Source organism: Eubalaena glacialis, chromosome 15, assembly GCF_028564815.1.
Source record: "Eubalaena glacialis isolate mEubGla1 chromosome 15, mEubGla1.1.hap2.+ XY, whole genome shotgun sequence".
Taxonomy (NCBI): domain Eukaryota; kingdom Metazoa; phylum Chordata; class Mammalia; order Artiodactyla; family Balaenidae; genus Eubalaena; species Eubalaena glacialis.
The window spans coordinates 76,685,152-76,707,312 of record NC_083730.1 but is presented as its reverse complement, the minus strand read 5'-3'; the positions used below and the strand labels follow the sequence as shown (position 1 = coordinate 76,707,312).

The window sequence follows — 22,161 nt, the reverse complement described above, 5'->3', positions numbered from 1 at the left end:
TCTTTCCTTATGTCTTTCACATCCCATCTCTCAAACAAATGGCCAGTACCCAAAGGACACCTTTACTTCTTCACTACCCATCCCTAATTTGGGTTTCACCCTCACTACTCTGATCCTTATTAGAGCACTTTCAGTAACGACTTCCTTTGCAAAGTCAATAGCCTGTTTTTCCTTCATTCTCCTTGAATCCTGAAGCTTTTTACACTACTGCCCCTAAAAATTCTCTGTGCCTTTTCTTTCATCACCATTGCACTTTCCTAATTATCCTACCTCTGATGGAGCTTCCCTTGACTCCTCCTCTTCCTCCCATTTCTCAACTGTGAGTTTCCCAGGCCTCAACTCTAGTCCTCCATTCTGTCCTCTCTACACTCTCCCTCTTGGTTAACTGACCTCATCTCAAATCTTTAACTAACTCTAGCTAACCTACCTGTGGTCCCAGGATGTATTCCTGTAATAAAACTAGATTGAACCCTATGAAGTTACGTTTGAAAATGTTTTTTAAGGTATTAGACCTTAATATTTTTAAGGTATCAGTGCTTGTACTAATCAGTAGCGTAAGTAAGAGCATTCACTCTCTAAAACTAGCTTTTACTTCTAACAGTATTTTTGCAAGCACTTTCGAGAAATGAATGTAAATTTCTGGGCATTTATAAAATCAGAGTGTACAGTCAAAGGTTTAAAAGTTAAGACTGTCAGGCAAGGCGTGAAGATTTAGTCAAGTTTGGAAGGTCAAGCTAGACAATTCTGGGCAAAAATTAAGACAAGGAAATAACAAAAGGTCAAGCACTGTACTTAGGTCAAAATGTGTGTATAACCAGGTTGAAGAAACAATTAACAAAACTTTGCTACACATGTTTTATTTAGGTCAGGAGTGAAGCGCAAGCCTGAAGCCCTCAGATAAAGGGAAGTGAGTGTGCCTGGCAGACTTGGTGTGCAGTAAGAAAAACAGATAACCCACCACTAACAGCCCCTCCTCAGGCATTTTAAGGTAGAAAATTTTCCTGTGCATTTAAAAACAAAACAAAAACAAAAAAGAGACAAAGACTAGGATTATCCACGATTATGAGGGAAACTGCCTTCAAAAGATCAAAATACAATTATTACGAAAAAATTTAGCCTTTATTCAAGTCACAATTTTTCTTGTTTTGTGGTAAGCAGCACTGGACTATGAAACTAGTGACTAAACGGAGATGACCTTATAACACATTTCAAAGGCAACAATAGAAATCAATGACAACTTGCAAACTAATATTTCTATTTCTTTTTATATAGCATTATTCAAACATCTCCATAGAATTCTTACTAGAATAGATATCTCAAAGTTTAAATGCCGTTTAAATTGTGAAACAAGAAAAATCTTTTTTGTGGGGGAGCGGCAAGATAGGGATAGGGGATTAAGAAGTACAAGGTACTATGCATAAAATAAATAAGCTACAAGGATATACTGCACAGCACACGGAATAGAGCCAATATTTTGCAACAACTTTAAATGGAGTATAATCTATTAAAAATACTGAATCACTATGTTGTACAGCGGAAACTAACAATGTTGTAAATCAACTACACTTCAATTTAAAAAAATATTAAAAAAAGAAGAAAAAAGAAAAATCTTATCTGCAGTGAGGAACTCTGTCTGGAGCGGATCCGGGTCTAAAAATGTAGAGAACAAATAACTTGCTTCTATATTTCATGTAGCAATTTTCAAAGCATTTTCACATATATTACCTCACTGAATCCTTGCAGCAACCCTGTGGAGTATGACAGGCATAACCATTGTACAAAATTCAACACTGGGACTAAGACAAGACTAGGTCACAGTTAATCAGAGATGAAAATCACCTTCAAACTAAAGACTTCTCAATTTAAAGAAACCAGAACATGGGACTTCGCTGGTGGTACAGTGGTTAAGAATCCACCTGCCAATGCAGGGGACACGGGTTCGATCCCTGGTCCATGAAGATCCCCCATGCCGCAGAGCAACTAAGCCCGTGTGCCACAACTACTGAGCCTGTGCTCTAGAACCCGCGAGCCACAACTACTGAGCTCACGTGCTGCAACTACTGAAGCCCACGCACCTAGAGCCCGTGCTCCGCAACAAGAGAAGCCACTGCAAGGAGAAGCCCGTGCACTGCAACGAAGAGTAGCCCCCACTCACCGCAACTAGAGAAAGCCCGCGCACAGCAACGAAGACCCAACACAGCCAAAAATAAATTAATTAAAAAAATAGAAAGGAAAAGAAAAAAAATAAATCAGAACAGAATTAGATCCTATCTTAGGATTTCAAATAAAATTCAATGAGTGGTACTGACAGAACTGAATACTTTGAGTGATCACTTATATTCAGTATAATTTATAAACATGTAAAAAGCAATTAAAACACACCTCTACTTTAGTGCATTTTTAAAAATCCTTTAGTGGTTCTTCATTATCAAACCTGGAACTCCAAAACAGAGATTATCACGTTTTCTTACCAAGTTAGGGTGAACCGGACCAATCAAGAAATGGGATTTTCTCTTAGGTCTCTATTTGGCTAATATTCATCGGTCTAATGCCTTAAAAGTATTTTCAAACCTAACTTTTTCATAGGAGCTCAATCTAGTCTTATCACAGCAAATGAGTGGGTCTGATTTATTTTAAGCTGTGGCCCTAATGAGACCTACTAACAAAATCTGAGAGGTAATTCATTGTGAGCATCATGGGAACTAACTGTAGATTTTCCCTGTAAAACTGAATTTGGTCACATGGAGCCCCTCTAGACATCTAAGAGGTTAAAATTCCAGAAAAGGAGCACTCTGCCTCTAACTCTTTAAGTGAGGATTAGAAAATATGCTATAGAAACTCAAAGTTGCAAACGTTTCTTGATTTATACATACAACAAATAAAACCACTACTTTCCTTTAACTCCTAAGAAGGAACCATTAAACTCCAGAAAATATATTATAGAATTTTGAAAATAAAATTATACTTATGGCTCTACTGTCAAGGACAGCAATCACATAAAGTTTCAGGTACTAAATACAGCCAACTAAAACAGCACTTCATTAGACGTTTTCTTCTTAGGGTATCCTTGATTTTTCATGAGATGGTTTGATGAAACAGGTAAGAATGATGAAAACTAAATAAGTTATTAATGTTGAAGTAAAATACAATTATACAGAACTACATAACACCTCAACTCAGTGGCATTTATCATCTCTAAAATAAATGATCACAGAAATCTATTTTGAGAAATGCATGAACATTAGGCATTTTAATTTGTAGTACTACTTCATAAATTACAGGCTGATATGGTTACCAAGTCCCCAGCTCCCCAACACTGAGGACACATAAGAAACATTGAAGAAGGTTATTTCAATACAAATTCATGCTCTTATCTTTGGCTAATTTTAGGTTGAATCATGTATCGCCAAAACATTATTATCTTTTTTTTTTTAATTTACTTATTTTGGTTGCTCCAGGTCTTAGTTGTGGCAGAAGGACTCCTTAGTTGCAGCATGAAAACTCTTAGTTGTGGCATGCATGTGGGATCTAGTTCCCCGACCAGGGATCGAACCCGTGTCCCCTGCATTGGAAAGTGGATTCTTAACCACGCCACCAGGAAGTCCCCAAAACATTACTATCATAGCACTTTACAGGCAAAACATGTTTTAAAAATAATAAGCAAATCTAAAGTCTATAATGCTAGACATACATTTTCAAGTAACTAGTTTCTCTCTGAAAAACTTTCACCAGATGCGATGATCACAAGACAATCAGATATGATCATAACAGATACAGTGATACATAACAGAAATCCAAAACCAGATATAACTTCCATTTGTTCTAGAGATCTGCTTTGCTTTTCATTCTCCAGTTTAGCATTATTTGCAAATACCTGACATTGACAATGTCCATTGTCACACAACATATAACCTCAATATAATGCAGTCCTTAGAACAGATCTTCAGACAGGCAGCCCAGGGGGAGGCATGTTCATTCACTGTTCAGTAAATATTTGCCAAACCACCTATTATATGCCAAGCACTGGACAGAGCACCAAAAGAGAAAAACTTTTACCTCTGTGTAACCTACAGTTTGTTTACTATCTGTCATCCCTCAAAAACACTCACAAAATGAGACCATGAAGAGTCCCACTAATGAATTTGGATTTTATTCTAAATGTGGCCAAAAGCCATTAAAGAGTTTTAAACAGAGGACTGACATGACCTGAGTTAGGCTGTCAGAAGACTACTCAGGAGAATGGATGGCCACTGTGCGGAGAATGGAGGGAACCAGTGAGGAGGCTAACAAGGAACTGAAGCAAAAGAGGGTTGGCTTAGAGTAGTGACTGTGGACAAGGAAGCAGACAGATTCAGTGTTGGAATCTTGGTGTCCAACGGTCTTGACATAGAACCGTTTTTCTATTTATATCCTTGGGCAAGTCACTTACACTCTCTGAGCCTCAGTTTCCTTACTGAGCAATGATTGTAAAGCCCCAGCACACAGAAAACACACAATAAATTATGATGATACTACTTTGGTAACGAAATTCATGTGAATGAGGTTCACATGGACTGACTTCCTTTTCCCCCTACACACCAACATTAACCCTAATATAAGTAATTTTTACCAAGATTCAAGTGTAGGTATATACAAGTACTGCATTGACTCCAACAAGAGAGAAGGTACTGTTTCTCACAGAACTTACGCTGAAACAACTGCTCATAAATATACATTGAGCAAGGTGTTTCTCTCAAATTAATAAAAGTCTAGTTTGCACCTTCAATGTGTTTTCACATGCATGCTTTTATTTCCTCAGTTTTTACGAATAAAAAGGATACCAGCAGAATCTTGTGGTTAATCGTGACCCGTGATAAAGATTGTGGTGTTACTACCAATTATTTTAATTTCTTCTGTCAATCGCTTTTATTTAAAACTATTAAGGGATGGTACCCTTCACTCTTACAACACTGAGACACCAGGAAACTAAGTTACCAAAAGCTCTCTTTTATAAGTATATGTATTACAAACACTCATCTATCTGTAGCTTCCTCTTACACTTAATATTCGTCCAACAAAGGACGAACCACTCTGAAAACCTATGATATTCAATCGTTCAGTATTTACTAAACAGGATCTATGGGCAAGACAATGTGCTAGGCACTAGAGGAGGACAAAGGTTAGTGTAACTGCATCCTTACCCTCAAAAAGCTTACCATCCAGTGAGGAGACTAGGTATTCACACTTGAAAAGGAAGAAGTGAGGTAGACAAAACAAGTGTCAAAAACAAAGAGCTGGGACTTCCCTGGTGGTGCAGCTGTTAAGAATCCGCCTGCCAATGCAGGGGACACGGGTTCAAGCCCTGGTCCGGGAAGATCCCACATGCCGCGGAGCAACTAAGCCCGTGCACCACAACTACTGAGCCTGCGCCCTAGAGCCTGCGCGCCACAACTACTGAGCCCACGTGCCACAACTACTGAAGCCCGCACACCTAGAGCCCATGCTCTGCAACAAGAGAAACCACTGCAATGAGAAGCCCACGCACCACAACAAAGAGTAGCCCCGGCTCGCCACAACTAGAGAAAGCCCACGCACAGCAGCAAAGGCCCAACTCAGCCAAAAATAAATAAATTAAAAAAAAAAAACAAAGAGCTTACTTTCAGTTGGGGCAGTCAGAAAATGCTTCACAGCTGGGTAACAGAACTTTGATAGAATTTGCTAGGAAAAAAGCAGGCACAAGAAACCAGAGAACAGCATGAACTTCTGTGTAGCGGCTTTTTTTTTTTTTAATCTATTTATTATGAAAATGTTTAACATGTTAAAGTATACAGAATAAATAGACTCACCACTGAGATTCAACAATAATCAACTCATAGCCAATCCTGTTTTATAATTTACATGTCTTACTCCACAAAAATCCTAAAGGAACCTATTTTCATATGTTCCTACCTTCTTCACTGACTCCACCTCAGACAAATCCATACCACCACAGTAGTCTCCACAAGGTTGATTTTCCTAAAGGCCACATACAAATAAAGTGCAAACCTATTTTCAAAAAAATCAACTCTTGATTGTTGATCAAACCAAGGGAACAGTGACAAAGATACTGCAAAATGACAGACAATCCAAAACGGTTTACATGTACTTTAGGCATACCTTTTCCATACTTATATTTCAATGAGAATGAATAAAATCATGGAGAATTCATGCCAAACAACAACAACAACAAAAAGCACCACAGTTGAAGTATCTGGGACAAATCATTTGAGCTCCTGAGCCTAAGTTTCCTCCTCTATAAAATAGGGAAAGATCACCTACCTCAGGGACTTGTGAGAATCAAGTGAGTGTATATATTAAATGCCACATGGATAGTTCTTTATATTATTGCCTGGTTGACCTGGGAAGAACTAGTCAGGAAGAAAGCTGCCTGGCTTCCCAATCCTTTCCCTCCATACACCACCCTCTCCCAAGATGCTGTAAAAACTTTCTCCATCTCAAAACATGCTAAAGGTGAGGAGCTAAGCATTCTGATGTCAAGGAGCTTCTTTCCTTACCTGTAAAGCAAACTAAGGGACCTGAGATTGAAGGAAGTATTTCAGGAGGATAAATCTTATAAACTGTCAAACTTCACCAAACAACCCTCCTCTAAGTAGCAGAGCCATCCAACATCACACAGCGTGTGGCCAACCTACCTAGTAAAACACTCTCATTATCCCCAATTCTTGGCCACTGTGCTTACTCTTTGAACCATCCACCGCCTCTCTACAGCACAGTACAAACAGAAGGATCGTCATCAGGACTCTCAGCTGGGCCAGAGTGTTAAGACGCTCAAGATGAGTTAGTTAGCACAAGGCACACAGGGGCACCTTCACTTCCTCTCTTATTCTGTCCATAAGAAAGCTCTAATTCTTTAGAAACATTCTAATCCTGTGTTCCGAATCACCTGCTACAGAGAGGCAGCTCACTGCTGCTCACAACAAAGTAGTTTAAACGTCTTTTAAAAATACATATGTTGTCACAACTGTTCACTAAGATTTTAATTCTTGCTTTAGCATTGCTTTCTCTCAATCTCTGTTATCTTCTTTTTGAGATTGTATATACATCACTGAAGTTCCCTTTTGAATTATCATCTTCAATCACCAATCCTCTTCCCCTATGTGAAGACACAATGAGTTCCTGACTTCTCATAACCCCAACCACCACAAATCATCCACTCAGTTAAAGCCATCTACCCAAAGCCATTCCTTATTTTCAGATATTATCCATTTCTTTGCTGTTTCCCTAAGATAATTATAATATAGTAAAATATGACACCTTACAGTTTACCCTGTGCTTCGTAAAGTTATTCATTTAATCCTTACAGCTTATGAAAAAGGTAATCCCCCTATTTTATAGGTAAAAAAAAAAGAATGGAAAACTTACTATCTTGTCTAGTTGTAAAGCGAGTTAAGTGGTGAACCCGACATCCAAGCCAACTCTAAACGCCATGCTCTTCCCACTCTACTATGCTCTTTTCTAAGAAGGGAAAGCCTCTAGTTCTATCCCAAACCACACTGGCTTCACAGAGTAAACCATCTTCGAACAATCGCTCTAGACTGCAACCAGATTTTCCATCCCTGCACCTACCATCATCCCATTTCTTGCTTCCTCCCCACTCCACTCCTCAAGGATACTATCGCCATTCCTTCAACTCCCTCCTGCAAATATTCCACCTCTGCCTGCTAAAGGGAGGTGTCTCATCCTCCTTTCCCCAAACCGCAGCACTCCCTTCTCAAGATAGGTATGTTCTCACTCCATAAACTACATAGTACGCTTCTCAGTCCTTAACAAGCTATTTTATAACTTTAAAAAGTCCCATTAAAATGGACATAACTTGTAGATCCTCCATCCCCATATGTGACCCAGGGCACCGGGCCACTTCATATAACCCTTACAAAGATTCTGCCCAGGCCCCACTGTCACCAATGACTTCCTGTCCAGAATCTAGTTATCCAAACAGTCTCCCCTTCCAACCTCTTCACCAGGGTGTCCCTCCAGGGTTCCCAAGACTCTCTCCTTCCGCAGCTTTCCTCCGCTCACACCTGGGCCTCTGCCCACCTTACCAACTCTCCATTCATTCCCCATCCCAAGGCTAAGCAGCAGCCCCAGTAGAGGTGGCTCCTCCTCTCACAGCTTCCAAGTTCGGCCTCTTATCACCTGTTCTCAGAAGATGCCTCTCAGCTCCGTGGCCCACCTTTGCCCCAGCCCGCCCCTCTCCACCTTTTCCATTGCTCCTGCCCATCAGCCACCCCCTCAGGCCAGTTCCGGGGTGCCCGCGGGAATCCACTTCCCTTCCGTGGGCTTCCCACCCCGGAGTCAAGCTCCCCTTCTCCATCACCTGCTCCGCCCATGACCAGATGACATCCGCCGCGGAGGCCTCCTCCTCCTGCAACCCCCTCCTCGGACGCTGGGTCCCCGGCCGCTCAACGCCTTCCCCGAGAGCCTGCCGTCCCCTCCGGTGGGGGTGAGGGGGGCGTGCACCCCTATCCCGCGGCCCCCCAACAGGCACCTGTTCCTCCTCCTCTTCCCCCCGGGCTGGCCTCGCCAGCGCCCCGATCCCCACCCTCGCCGCGCCCCGGTCTCCCGGAGCCCCGCACTCACCACGAGTAGGTCTGCTCCGCCATGGCGCTGACTCTCGAGGGCTCCGCTGCAGGATGTGGCCGGGCCCGGCGGCGGGGGAACGGACGGACGGTGGGCTCGCTCGGGCCGGGAACGGAAGGCGCGGCCGCGGCCCGGCGCTCGCTCGCTCGCTCACACCGCGGGCGAGCGGGCGGGCCGGGAAGGCGGCTGGCGGGGAGAGGCCGGGCTCCGAGGCGGCCCCGCTCCCTGGGCCCCGGGGCGGGGCGGGCTCCGCTCTCGGCCTCCCTCACCGGCGGCGGCGGCGGCGGCTCCGCTGCGGCTCTGAACCCAACATGGCGGCGGCGGCGGCGCTGAGAACAAGGGGGCCCCGGGGCGGGCGAACGGCAAGAGGGTCGCGCGCTCACTGCGCGCTGGGCCGCGGGAACCCCGCGCTCGTGCGGCGGCGGCGGCGGCCGGAGGACATGGCCAGCGGGCGGAGGCGGAGGCGGAGGCGGAGGAGGAGGCGGCGGCGGCGGCGGCGGCTGAGGGGGGCGCTAAGCGGTGAGCCGAGGCCGCTCGGCTCACACCCGCGAAGGGGAGGTGAGGAGGGGGCGGGGGCGAGCCTTGGCCCTGCGCGGGTCACGTGTCCAAAACACGCTCACGTGATGCGCGCGCCCCGCCCCTCGCGCCGGGCCCATGCGCGGAGACGTCGGTTCCTTAGTTCGAAGCGACAGTTGCTCTCTCGGCTTCTGGCTGTTCGGCCGCCTCCCGCCGCTTGGTGCCGCACCCTCCCCACGCGGAGCGGTCGCCTCGGACCCCCTCCCCTTACCCTTTCCGAGGGGCTGCTGCAGCCAGCCAATCAGGGGCCCCGATGCGCGTCTGTTGGCTGCCACTCAGCTGTCACCCATCAATCAAGAGTCTGCTGGCCGCGGGTTCCCAGCTGTCAGTCAACCTGTCCGTCAGCAGGCGAAGCGCTGCATGCCTTCGTTCGTATGTTCGTTGGTTCATTCATTCGTTTAGCAAATATTCCACGCAGCCAGCTTTTATTGCGCCCAGACTGTGTGCCAAGTCCTCTGGGGCCAAGTCGAATACGCCACACTTGCCTTCATGTAATCAATCAGAAGATATTTACTGGGTGCCAACTATGTATCAATTCATTCTGCTGGGTCTCTGCCCTCTGAGAGCTTACATTCTAGAGGAAACGACATAGATAGCCCAAGCCGACAAATAAGTGAAGATCATTTCAGATGCTGCTAAGTTTTATGAAGATTATAACACAAGGTAATGGGACAAAGAGTGTGTAGGGGTGGGGACTAGTTTCGATAGGATGGTGAAGGAAGGCCTGGTGGAGGAGGTGACATCTGAGGATGAGGAGGAGCTGACCACGCAAGAGCAAAGCTCAGGGAACAGCCCATCTGGAGGACTGGAGGCAAGCACAGAAGTAAACTTAATAGAGCTAGACCCCGAGACCGACAGAGTGAATCTGGGGCTTAGGAGGAGAGAGGAGGGAGAGATGAATTGAGCCCAGGGGCACTGCGGAATACTTTTCCAGGAGCTGATGAGGCAGTCTGAAAGAGGAGCGGCTTACTAGGAGAAAAGACATTATAGAAAAAGAGAATGACATGAGGAAAGGCCCAAAGATGTGAAGGCTTGGAGTGAGCTTGGATCCAGGAGAGGGATGGATGATTCCTTCTGGAGAGTGCTGAGAGACTGAAAAAGTGCTCTGAGGCCAGAATTTGAAGGGCCTAGCTAAGCCTCCCTGCCACTTACTATGTTCACGAATGAAAATGAGCAGTGCAGCTCCAGGTTTCAGAAGCATGCCTGGGCAACAGACACACTAGACTTCCCAGACCCCCATTCTCCACAGGGAGCAGAGCTGGCACACCTGAAACCAGCATACTCAAGATCCTCTGCAGCTGGACCAATTTCAGGCCAGGATCTAGCGCTGCTCCAGTTTCCCAAGACCTGCCCAGCCTTACGGGGAACACCATGCCCTGAATCTATCTCCAAATGGATCAGTTGGCCATTGCCCATACATCTGCCACTTGCCCATTCCCCAGGGGGAACCCTTTCATGAGAAAACCAAGTACACTTTTCCTTCAGAAGCCATCTCTCCTTCTTCCTCCTTCCCCCACTGCCAGGGGCTAGGACCAGTCAGGTTCAATGTGTTTCCTGAAGCTCCACCAGAGAGCCCTGGGAAAGGGCAAGATGATAAGATCAAGGTTTCCCCAGAGGGTTAGAGGCAGGGCCCCAAGAATATACCAGACCACCAAGGGCCACTTCCCTGACCATTCACAGAAAGGTACCAGCCTGCAAATATCTGCCCAGCTCTAAATGGCGCTGGATGTGGAGATATCATGGGGAGACAGGAAAGCAAAGAGCCTAAATTTTTTATTTCATTTAGCTCTTACAGCTTTTCCAGGTGCTCTTACAGAATGTCAGCTGTACGCTTGAATGTGATATACAGTCATTCTGAGTCTCAAATGGGTGAGGCTTCAGGCCCCATGAGAAAGGCCAGAAGCTATTGGCACAAATGGCTTTGGGAGGTGCAGAGGCACCTTCCCTGGAGAGCTAAGAACAAAACAGACCATACATGTCACTAATGAAACAAAAAGACACACTGAGCCCCTGGGCAATTCACCTGGGCTTTCGTTCCCAGTGAGTCAGAGAAGGCAAAGCTAAGTGCAAACTTGGTATCGGAGGGATGGAACAGGAGGTGCTGAGGAAAGAAAGTCAAGGCCTTCCCAGAAGCAAAGGGACCATTTTTTGCACTGAGAAAAATCTGGTGGAAGAAAGGAGGGAGAAGGGGTCTGGGTGAAGGTATGGGGTCCGAAATGAGAAGTAAGGTTTTCTCTCTCCGTGTAAACCAGAGGCCCTCCAAGCATCTCTTGGGAAGACATGTGAACGCAGACCGTATAAGAAGCCAAACAGCATTTGGCAGGGCTGGGAGGTATCCAGGCCATGGAAAGCCTGTGTGCATGGTCCAGGCAGTTGGAGTGTGAGCCCAGAAACTGGTGGCTTAAGTGTCTCAGGCTAAGGTTGCCCAGATGTAGAAGGCACTTCCAGGTCCTGGTCAGGACCTCTGCAGGCTTGAAGTCCCCTGGAGAAGGCCAGGCTGAAATAAATCTGAAGTCTGTCCATTGGCTGGAGGCCACCCAGCCTGGGGTACTTGGGGAGTGACTTTCAGTCCCTCTGCCAGCAGCACTCAGCTCCAGGCTGGAGTGGTCCCAGGTGGTATCTATGGCACCTCTGGGCCTCAGCTGGAGAGTCAGGTGTGCTTGGCAGGAGACACAGGCACTGGCTCCCCCCACTGACCCCCAACTGCCACACAGGTGGGAGGGCCACAGCTTGTGAAATATTTGTTGAAAGAGGCAATGGAAGTTCCTCTAATTATCATCACGGTAATTATAGGATTGCTCTTTCTACCAAGTGTGTTCAAAAGAGACTTGGTGAGTCTCCCCAGGACATGTCATCTGCCTCAGGTGCAGACTCCAGGGAGCAGGCATTGCCAGGTTTGACTGGGCTGCTTAGGTGCTGCTTCTGAGAGGGTCAAAGGCTCTGGTCTGACCGGTCCCCGCCTGCCTCTGCAGCCAATTTCTCACCTCTGTGCAACAGTCCCAACACACACACACACACAGTCAGTCACACACAGACACAGACAGACACACACACACACACACACACACACTGAACCGCTTGCAGCTTCCAATGGGCTATGCTCTTCTTTGCTTCTAAATCTCTGCTTCTCAACTGCTGCTCATTAAGTTTGAAGCTTGGCTTCTATGTCCCCTCCTTCACGAAGTCTCACTTGACCAAACCTAGGCTGGGTTAGGTACTCCTCCCCCGCGCTCCCACAGATCCCTGAATTTCCCGGTGTCCTAGCACTTAGCACAGAGAATGGTCACTGCCTGTTTACTTGTCATCTTCTCCCTCTGGATTGCAAATTCCTTGTGGGAAGGGACTGTGGCTTCCTGCCAGTTCCATCTTCTGTGTCGAGTGCAGAACTCAGCTCAGAGAAGCTCAAAGTTTGTGGAATGAATGCTTGAGTGAGCGAGAAGGCAAACCAGGTTTCGGAACAACTGGTTCTGCCTGATAGTCCCATGATTCTGTCCATGATCTCAAATTCAGCACCCTCCCGTCCCCCACGGCCTCCTCCCGACTGAGAAAGAGAATCCTTAGGGGCAGAGAAATCTCTGTTAGAGACATTATAGGAAGACAGATGATTGGAGGTAAGGTACATGGTAAGCTTATTAGGTATCAGGTCACTTGCAGTTTTTGATCATGGGGGTTTTTTTTCTTTCCAAAAAAAATACTTTACTTTTTAAGAGCAGTTTTAAAAAATATATATTTATTTATTTTGGCTGCGCCTGGTCTTCTTTGCGGCATGTGGGCTTCTTAGTTGCGGCATGTGGGCTTCTTAGTTGCGGCATGTGGGCTTCTTAGTTGCAGCATGTGGGATCTAGTTCCCCAACCAGGGATCGAACTCAGGCCCCCTGCATTGGGAGTGCAGAGTCTTACCCACTGGACCACCAGGGAAGTCCCTTAAGAGCAGTTTTAGGTTTACAGAAAAATTGATGGGAAAGTACAGAGAGTTCCCACATACTCCCTCTTCCCCACCAAGGTTTCCCTTATTATTTACATCTTGCATTAGTATGGTACATTCGGTACAATTGATGAGCCAATAATGGTATATTCTTATTAACTAAAGTCCATAGTTTACATTAGGGTTCACTCTTTGTGTTGTACATTCTACGGGTTTTGACAAATGTATGATATGTATCCACCTTTACAGTGTCATACAGAATAGTTTCACTGCCCTAAAATTCCCCTTTGTTCCCCCTATTCATCCCTCCCTCCCTCCCTCCCTCCCTCCCACTAAACCTCTGGCAACCACCAGTCTTTTCACTGTCTCCATAGGCTTGCCTTTTCTAGAATGTCATATAGTTGGAATCATACAATATGTAGACTTTTCAGATTGGCTTTTTCTTCACTTAGCAATATGCTTTTAAGTCTTCTCTGTGGGACTTCCCTGGTGGTCCAGTGGTAAGGAATCTACCTTGCAATGCAGGGGACATGGGTTCTATCCCTGGTCAGGGAACTAAGATCCCACATTCCGCGGGGCAACTAAGCCCACATGCCACAACTACTGAGCTCACGCGCCTCAGCTAGAGCCTGCGTGCCACAAACTACAGAGCCCATGAGCCCTGGAGCCTGTGTGCCACAACTAGAGAAGAGAAAACCCACAGGCCACAACTAGAGAGAAGCCTGTGCACTGCAACAAAGAGCTCGCGTGCCGCAATGAAAGATCCTGCATGCCTCAGCGAAGATCCCGTGTGCCACAACTAAGACCCAATGCAGCCAAAGGAAAAAAAAATCTTCTCTGTCTTTTCGTGGCTTGATACCTTGTTGTTGTTGTTTTTTAATCACTAAATTATATTCCATTGTATGAATGTACCAGAGTTTGCTTACCATTCACCTATTGAAGGACAGTTTGGATGCTTCCAGGTTTTGGCAAGTGTGAATAAAACAGCTATAAATATTCATGTGCAAGTTTTTGCATGGACATAACTTTCAATTTACTTTGGAATACCATGGGATTTTTTTTTTTTTTTTGTCTGTGTTGGGTCTTCGTTGCTGCGCACGGGCTTTCTCTAGTTGCAGCAAGTGGAGGCTACTCTTTGTTGTGATGCGCGGGCTTCTCATTGCGGTGCCTTCTCTTGTTTCGGAGCACAGGCTCTAGGAGCATGGGCTTCAGTAGTTGTGGCATGCAGCCTCAGTAGTTGTGGCGCATGGGCTTAGTTCCTCCATGATGTGGGATCTTCCCGGAATAGGGATCGAACCCATGTCCCCTGCATTGGCAGGCGGATTCTTAACCACTGAGCCACCAGGGAAGTCCCACCGTGGGATTTTTAGAAGAGTGTTGTTTAATTTCCAAATATTTGGGGCTTTCCCAGCTATCTTATTGTTATTAATTTCTAATTCTGCTGTGGTCAGAGAACATATTGTGTAAGATTTCAACCTTCTGAAATTTGTTAAACTTGTTTATGGGCCAGCATGTGACTTATTTTGGTGAATATTCTGTGTATACCTGACAAGGATTTGTATTCCATTATTTTGGGATGTAGTGTTTTATAAATGTCAATTAAGTCAAGGTGGTTGCTAATGTTGTTTAGGTCTTCTATGTCCTTACTTTTTTTTTTTTTTATACAGCATGTTCTTATTAGTTATCCATTTTATACATATTAGTGTATATATGTCAATCCCAATCTCCCAATTCATCCCACCACCACCACCCCCACCATGGGTTTTTTATCTAATAGTTGTATCAATTATTGAGAGAAAGGTATTAAAATCTCTAATCATGATTGTGAGTTTGTTACTTCTTCCTTTAATTCTATCTGGATTTCATGTGTGAAGCTCTATGATTAGGTTAATACACACCTAAAACTGTTATATCTTCCTGACGAATTGCCTCTTCTATTGTTGTAAAATATCTCTGTTACAGTCTTTATTTTGAAGTCTACTTTATTTGATATTAATAGAATCACTCCAGTTTTCTTATGATTTGTGGTTTTATTTTTCTATTCCTTTACTTTCAACCTAAATGTGGCTTTGTATTTAAGGTATGTGTCTTGGTTGGACCTAGATATTATCATACTAAGCGATTATCATACTAAGGAAAGTAAGTCACAAAGAGGAAGACAAATACCATATGATATTGATATCACTTACATGTGGAATATAAAATACGACACAAATGAACATATCTACGAAACAGAAACAAACTCACAGACATAGAGAACAGACTTCTGGTTGCCAAGGGGGAGGGGAAGTAGGGGTGGGAAGGATTATGAGTGGGAAGGATTATGAGTTTGGGATTAGCAGATGCAAACTATTATGTATATGATGGTTAAACAACAAGGTCCTACTGTATAGCACAGGGAACTATATTCAATATCCTGTGATAAACCATAATGGAAAAGAATATAAAAAAGAATATATATATGGGGACTTCCCTGGTGGTCCAGTGGGTAAGACTCCGTGCTCCCAATGCAGGGGGCTTGGGTTCGATCCCTGGTCGGGGAACTAGATCCCACAAGCAACAACTAAGAGTACGCATGATGCAACTAAGAGTATGCATGCCGCAACGAAGATCCCACGTGCCACAATGAAGACCCAGCGTGGCAAAAATAAATAAATAGGTAAATACTTTTTAAAAAAAGAATATATATATGTGTAACTGAATCACTTTGCTGTATAGCAGAAATTAACACTATATTGTAAATCAACTATACTTCAATAAAATTTAAAAATAAATAAATAAATAAAGTGTGTGTCTTGTGGACAGCATATTCGGGGATCTTGCTTCTCTGCCTTGTCTGACAATTTCAGTTGTTTTAATTAGAATGCTTAGCCCACTTACCTTTGATGTAATTATTGATATGTTTAGGTTTAATTCTACCATTTTGCTATTTGCTTTTTACTTCTTCCATCTTTTTTTGTTGTTGTTCCTCTGTTCCACCTTTCCTGCCTTCTTTTGGGTGAATTGAATACTTTTTATAGTGTTTTTTTGGTTTGTTTTTTAAAATTTTTGTTTATTTATTTATTTTTGGCTGCGTTGAGTCTTCGTTGCTGTGCGTGGGCTTTTTCTAGTTGCGGCGAGCAGGGGCTACTCTTCGTTGTGGTGCATGGGCTTCTCATTGCGGTGACTTCTCTTGTTGCGGAGCACGGACTCTAGGTGCGCGGGCTTCGGTAGTTGTGGCATGTGGGCTCAGTAGTTGTGGCTTGCGGGCTCTAGAGCACAGGCTCAGTAGTTGTGGCACATGGTCTTAGCTGCTCCACGGCATGTGGGATCTTCCCGGACCAGGGCTTGAACCCGTCTCCCCTGCATTGGCAGGCGAATTCTTAACAACTGCACCACCAGGGAAGCCCCGAATTGAATACTTTTTAGTATTGCATTTTAATTCCTCTCCTGGCTTTTTTAGCTCTACCTTCTTTGAATTGTATTTGTGATGGTTGATCTAGTGATTACAACATGAGTCTTTAACTTATCACAATCTACTTAAAATTAGTATTTTACTACTTCACATAAGATGTAGGAACTTCACAACAATATAGCTCCACTTATCCCCACTCTCACCCTGTATGCTACTGTTATTATATAAATTACATCTCTCTATGTTATAAACCCCACAATACAAAGTCATAATTTTAGCTTTTAAACAGTCCTATGGGGACTTCCCTGGTGGTCCGGTGGCTAAGACTCCACGCTCCCAATGCAGGGGGGCCCAGGTTTGATCCCTGGTCAGGGATCTAGATCCCATATGCCACAACTAAAGATCCCGCACATGGCAACGAAGATCCCACGTGCCACAACTAAGACCCGGCACAGCCAAATAAATAAATAAATATTAAAAATAAACAGTGCTATGTCTCTTAAAGGAATCAAGAGAAGAAAAGAAGATAAACAACAAGGACCTACTGCATAGCACAGGGAACTATATTCAATATCTTGTAATAACCTATAAAGGAAAAGAATCATATATATATATATATTCATACATATATGAATCACTTTGCTGTATACCTGAAACTAACACATTATAAATCAACTATACTTCAATTTAAAAAATTAAAATTAAAAAAAGAGAAGAAAAAAAAATAAAGTGTTTTATATTCACTCACATATTTACCATTTCAAGTCCTTTTCATTCCTTCCTATAGATCTGAGTGTCCATCTGGTGTCATTTCCCTTCAGCCAGGTGAACTTCCTTTGGCATTTCTCATAATACAAGGTTGCTGGTGGCAAATTTAGTTTTTGTTTATCTGAAAATGTGTCTAGTTTGCCTTCATGTTTAAAGCATACCTTCACTGGATGTAGAAATCTGGTTTGAGAGGGTCTTTTTTGCCCTTTCAGTACATTAAAGATGTTGATCTATTAGGCTCTATCCTCCGTTGTTTGCAATGAGAAGTCAGCCGTCATTTGTATCATAGTTCTCCTGTTTATAAGGTGCCATTTTTCTCTAGCTGTTTCCAAGATTCTTCTCTTTATCTTTGGATTTTAGTAGTTTGACTACACCATGCCTGGGCCTGGTTTTCTTTGCATTTATCCTGTTTGGACTTCACGGAGCTTTTTGAATCTATAAATTTATCTTGGATTAAATTTGAGAAATCAGCAGGAAATATATCTTCGATTTTTTTTTTTTGGCTGCGCCGCATGGCTTGCTGCATCTCAGTTCCCCGACCAGGGATTGAACCCAGGCCATGGAAGTGAAAGCCTGGAATCCTAACCACCAGACCACCAGGGAACTCCCTATCTTCGAATAATTTTATGTCCCATTCTCCCGCTTTTCTTTTTCTGAAATTTGAATTGCATGTGGTATGTAGATCTTTGAATGCTGTCCCACCGGTCCGTGAAACTCTGCTTAATTTTTTCCAGTTATTTCTTTTTCTCTCTGGTTTTAAGGATGGATAATTTCTATTGATCCATCTTCAAATTCAGTATTTCCTTTGTCATCTTCATTCTACTATTGAACCTATCAAGTTAATTCTTCATTTCAGTTATTGTACTTTTTAGTTCTAGAATTTCCATTTGACTTTTTTTTTATAGTTTCAGTTCTCTGCTGAGGTTCCCCATCTGTTCCTTCATTATGACTATATTTGCGGGGAGGGGCCTTGAAAATATTTATAAGAGCTGCTTTTAAATTCTTGATGCTAATTCCAACATCTGGGTAATCACTTTTTCTCTTTGAAATTGAGTCTGTTTTCTGTTTGTTCCTATGTCTAGCACTTGATTTTTGTGTGCTGGTCATTGTCAATGATACATTGTAGAGATCCTGGATTCTATTATGTTTCTCTCAAGAGTGTTAATCTTATTCTAGCAGTCAATTAACTTGGCTGGATTCAAACTCCAAACTTTGTATCTCTTGTAAAGGGCAGCAGCTGAAATTTCCACTCAGTTCTTTCAGCTTCCAGCCACTGATTTCACTGGGATCCCTGGAGCTTCCTGTGCCTATGTGTAGTTCCGTGTACAGGCAAGGATTTAGACAGAGTCTATATACAGATTTTGGGGTTCCTCTACAGCTAATTTTCCCCCTGGGATTTCCTGCTTAATTTTCCAGCAATTAGCTTGGAATTCTGTACCTTTGACACCTCAAACCAGTAAGATCAAAGCTTTCTACACAACCCCACCTCCCACACAGATTAGAGAGTGCCAGAGGTAAGAGGCCACAAAAACTCAAATATCATCCAATGCAGCTCTTATCTTTCAAGTGTTGACTTCCTTCACATTTCTGCCTGCTAGTGGATGTTGTCCCAGTGCCTTCAAATAATTGGGGTTTTCTGGTACATATTTTGTTCAGATTTTATCATTATTTGAGGGAAGGTTAATTCTGCTATTACCACCCCTTATATTCTTTAACCCTTTATTCATCAGGGTACCCCCTTAAGGTCAGTATAATTAGCCCCCATTATTAAGTGGAGGAAACTGAGGCTTTGAAAAAAGTGAAGCCATTTGCCCAAGGTCACATACCTAGTTCATGGCAGAGTCACAATTTGAAACCAACCAAATGACATAACCGTATCCTTGCTGCACTTCACAACCATTCCCAAACATCTTCAAGGTGGTTTGGATTCCAGCCTAGAGCCCACTGGAAAATATCCAAGGATGGGAAGAGGTGAGATCCCTCAAAACCCCTATTCAGGCTAGGGCAGTAGTTTTCAACCCACATCATCAGAATCATTTGCAAAACTATGCAAAATAGAGATGCTAGGCCCCATTTAGTGGATTAGTATCTCTAACAGTAGGGACTAGGAATCTACATTTTATACTGTTTCCTGATGATTCTAATGCCCAGTCAGGGTTAAAATCCCTCTGGTAAAGGCAAAGTACCTCCCACCAGTATTCCTCTGTCTACTGTAGCTCAGGACTCTCACTTTTCCATCATGCTTCACCTAGGTAGTGATACCAGTGCTGGGGTTAAGGCTGAAGGTTCTAAAGTCACTCCACTTAGATCCACATCCTGGCTCTATCACTTGTTAGCTAGGTGGCCTTGGGCAGGTGACCAGACCTCTCTGAACCTTTTGTCTTCTTTCCTCTTAAATGGAGATAATAATAGCAGCAACCTCACAGGGCTGTTGTAAAGATTCCATGAGATAATGCACATGATGCATTTTGCACAGCACCTGACACCTGTAAGCACTCCACAGAGAGTAGCTATTATTATTAACACACCCTCAGCTTTTCTGCCACCTTGAACTCTGTTCTGTCTCCTACCTAAATCTGACTTGCAGAGTTAAACCAGACCTACGTTTTCTAAGGTATTTCAAAATCCCCCTCTCCCAAAAGTTAACCCAACCTCTATCTTTGCCACTGATCCATCCCCACCAACTCCCTCTGCCCTGGAGCAAGAAGCATTTAAAATTGAGCCCAGAGCCTGGGGGAGCTTCTTAGAAGTGACTCAGATGCCCTTGTCGTCTCAGCTTGTGCTTCTTCTTGCCTATGTTTGGGACCTTCTAGGTCACACCCTCAGTGAAGCCCTGAGTGGCAACTCTGAATACCAGAATGGGGTGTGAAAATCACAAAACCAGACTTAAATTGTTGAAACTAACCACCACTGTTGCTGAGAGTCAGGCCTGAGTCAGACTCAGGGGAACCTGGGCCCGACTGAGAGAACCCACAGAAGGGACTTCCCTGGCAGTCCAGTGGTTAAGACTCGTGCTCCCAATGAAGGGGGCACGGGTTCAATCCCTGGTCAGGGAACTAAGATCCCGCATGCCGCACGGCATGGCCAAAAATTTAAAAAAAAGGACCCACGGAAGGCAAGCTCCTAACACCTCATTTCTAGAAGCCGGATAGGCAGCTCGGGGGATATGAAAGGACTCACCACCACCCTCGGAGCTGGCCCCCCATCTGCCAGACTTCTCCTCAGGACTCCTCCCCAGGGAAACCTTTACTGGGTGGTACATGGCCCGCCCCAAGGTGACTAGACCCTCCTGGGACTCTACTGCCAGCCAGAAGCATCCCTCAGCCTCCATCCCGTGTCAGGTCTATAGGTTTTGGTGAACACTGAGGACCAGAGGCATGCTCAGAGCTGGGAATGCTCCTGGGAAGGAAGGCAGGAGGATCCCCCTATTTATTGGGGGTCCTCTATGTGTCAGATCCTGCACATCCTTTATCTTACCTCAGCCACTGTAATGTTGGCTGTTTTCCTCACCACTGAGTCCCCAACACCTAGCAGAAGAGATACTCGCTATTTAATTATGATAATAGTGAAATAGCTACCATTTATTGAATGCTTATTACATGCCAGGCACTGTTCAAAGTGCTTTGGGTCTCTTAACTCACACGATATTTGCTGGATGAAAAATGAGGCTGGATTCTTTCTTCCTATTTTACAGAAGAGGAAACTGAAAATGCAGAGAGGGAAATAAGATGTGGTCGAAGGGTAGACAGGTAATAAATGGACAGGGGCCAGGCTTTGAATCCAGGGAAAGGTGATGACCTGGGAAGTGAAAGATCTGGGGTGGAGGGGGGTGGCTATGGTCTGGCTTTGAGGAATGAGATGGGGGTGCAAAGGCAGAAACAGAGTGGACTTTGGAGGAGGCGCTTCTGAGGGAGAAGGAGCAAGCAGGGGGTGGGTGGGCATTGTGTGGGACAGCCGGCTGGCCGCCTCCTAGAGCAAGTGTTCTGGATGCTGCAAGACAGCCCAGGCCACTCCCCTAAGAAATGCTGACATCATGTCCTCAAGGACCACACCCCCTGACCACAGGAAGGGGTGGAAATGAACTTTAAATTTCATCATGGCCACTGTGGGGTCAGCAGCGGGGTAGGGTACGGCTGCTGCCCCAGCGATCATAAACTCCTATTGCCGTAAGCATCTCTGGTCACATCCTCTCCTAGAAGCCCAAAGCTGGGGCAGAGTTTCTGTGTGTGTGTGTGTGTGTGTGTGTTTGGTGGGCGGTAGGGGTGCAGCAGGCAGCTCCCCAAGTGCCACCTGAGATGAGTCACAGGTGACGCCCCAGCCCTGGAGCCTGGGCCTACCTGGGCAGGTAGGAGCACATTGCCAACCCCACCAGTGGTTCTGAGGACACCCGCCCACTTGGTCTCATTCCTAAAATGAGACAGCCGGGGTTGGCTTGCTGAGAGGGCTGCAGGGTTGACCTGCCCTCCTGGGCAGGCCATTCCATGGACCTGAGTTCTCAGGAGGGACAGGGGCCCCCGCGATGCAGGACCTGGGAGGAAACAGCGGTGGCCCCTCTGCCCCTACCTAGCTCATCCCACGGTGACACAAGGATTAAGTCTGCCCTGGACACTCAGCCCCACCTACCTCAGCCACTCCAATGCATCACAACACATATCACTTCCGTGTTTCCTTGACTTATCTGATCACTTGCTTGTTATCTCCCCCGCTGCCTTGAAGCTCTCCCATTGCTCCCGCTGTACACCTGGGACGGAGCCTAGCACAGAGCAGGTGGTGAATAGGTGGAGATGAGCCGCAAATATAATAGGGACCCCGGGTACAGCCACGCCTCTACCTACAGTCTTGCTACTCCAAGGCCCCCCCACACCCCCGTACCCCACCC

General features: G+C 44.9%; 1 protein-coding gene across 1 annotated transcript in view; it reads right to left on the bottom strand.

Moving 5' to 3' along the window:
* The window catches only part of SPPL3 (signal peptide peptidase like 3), a 115,852-nt gene extending 106,691 nt beyond the window's left edge, over positions 1 to 9,161 (bottom strand). The window contains exon 1 of the mRNA XM_061169216.1: positions 8,620 to 9,161. Within this exon, the coding sequence (XP_061025199.1) occupies positions 8,620 to 8,642 (23 nt within the window). The 5' untranslated portion in view covers positions 8,643 to 9,161. The remainder of the gene's footprint in view (positions 1 to 8,619) is intronic.
* Between the last annotated feature and the right edge of the window lie 13,000 nt (positions 9,162 to 22,161).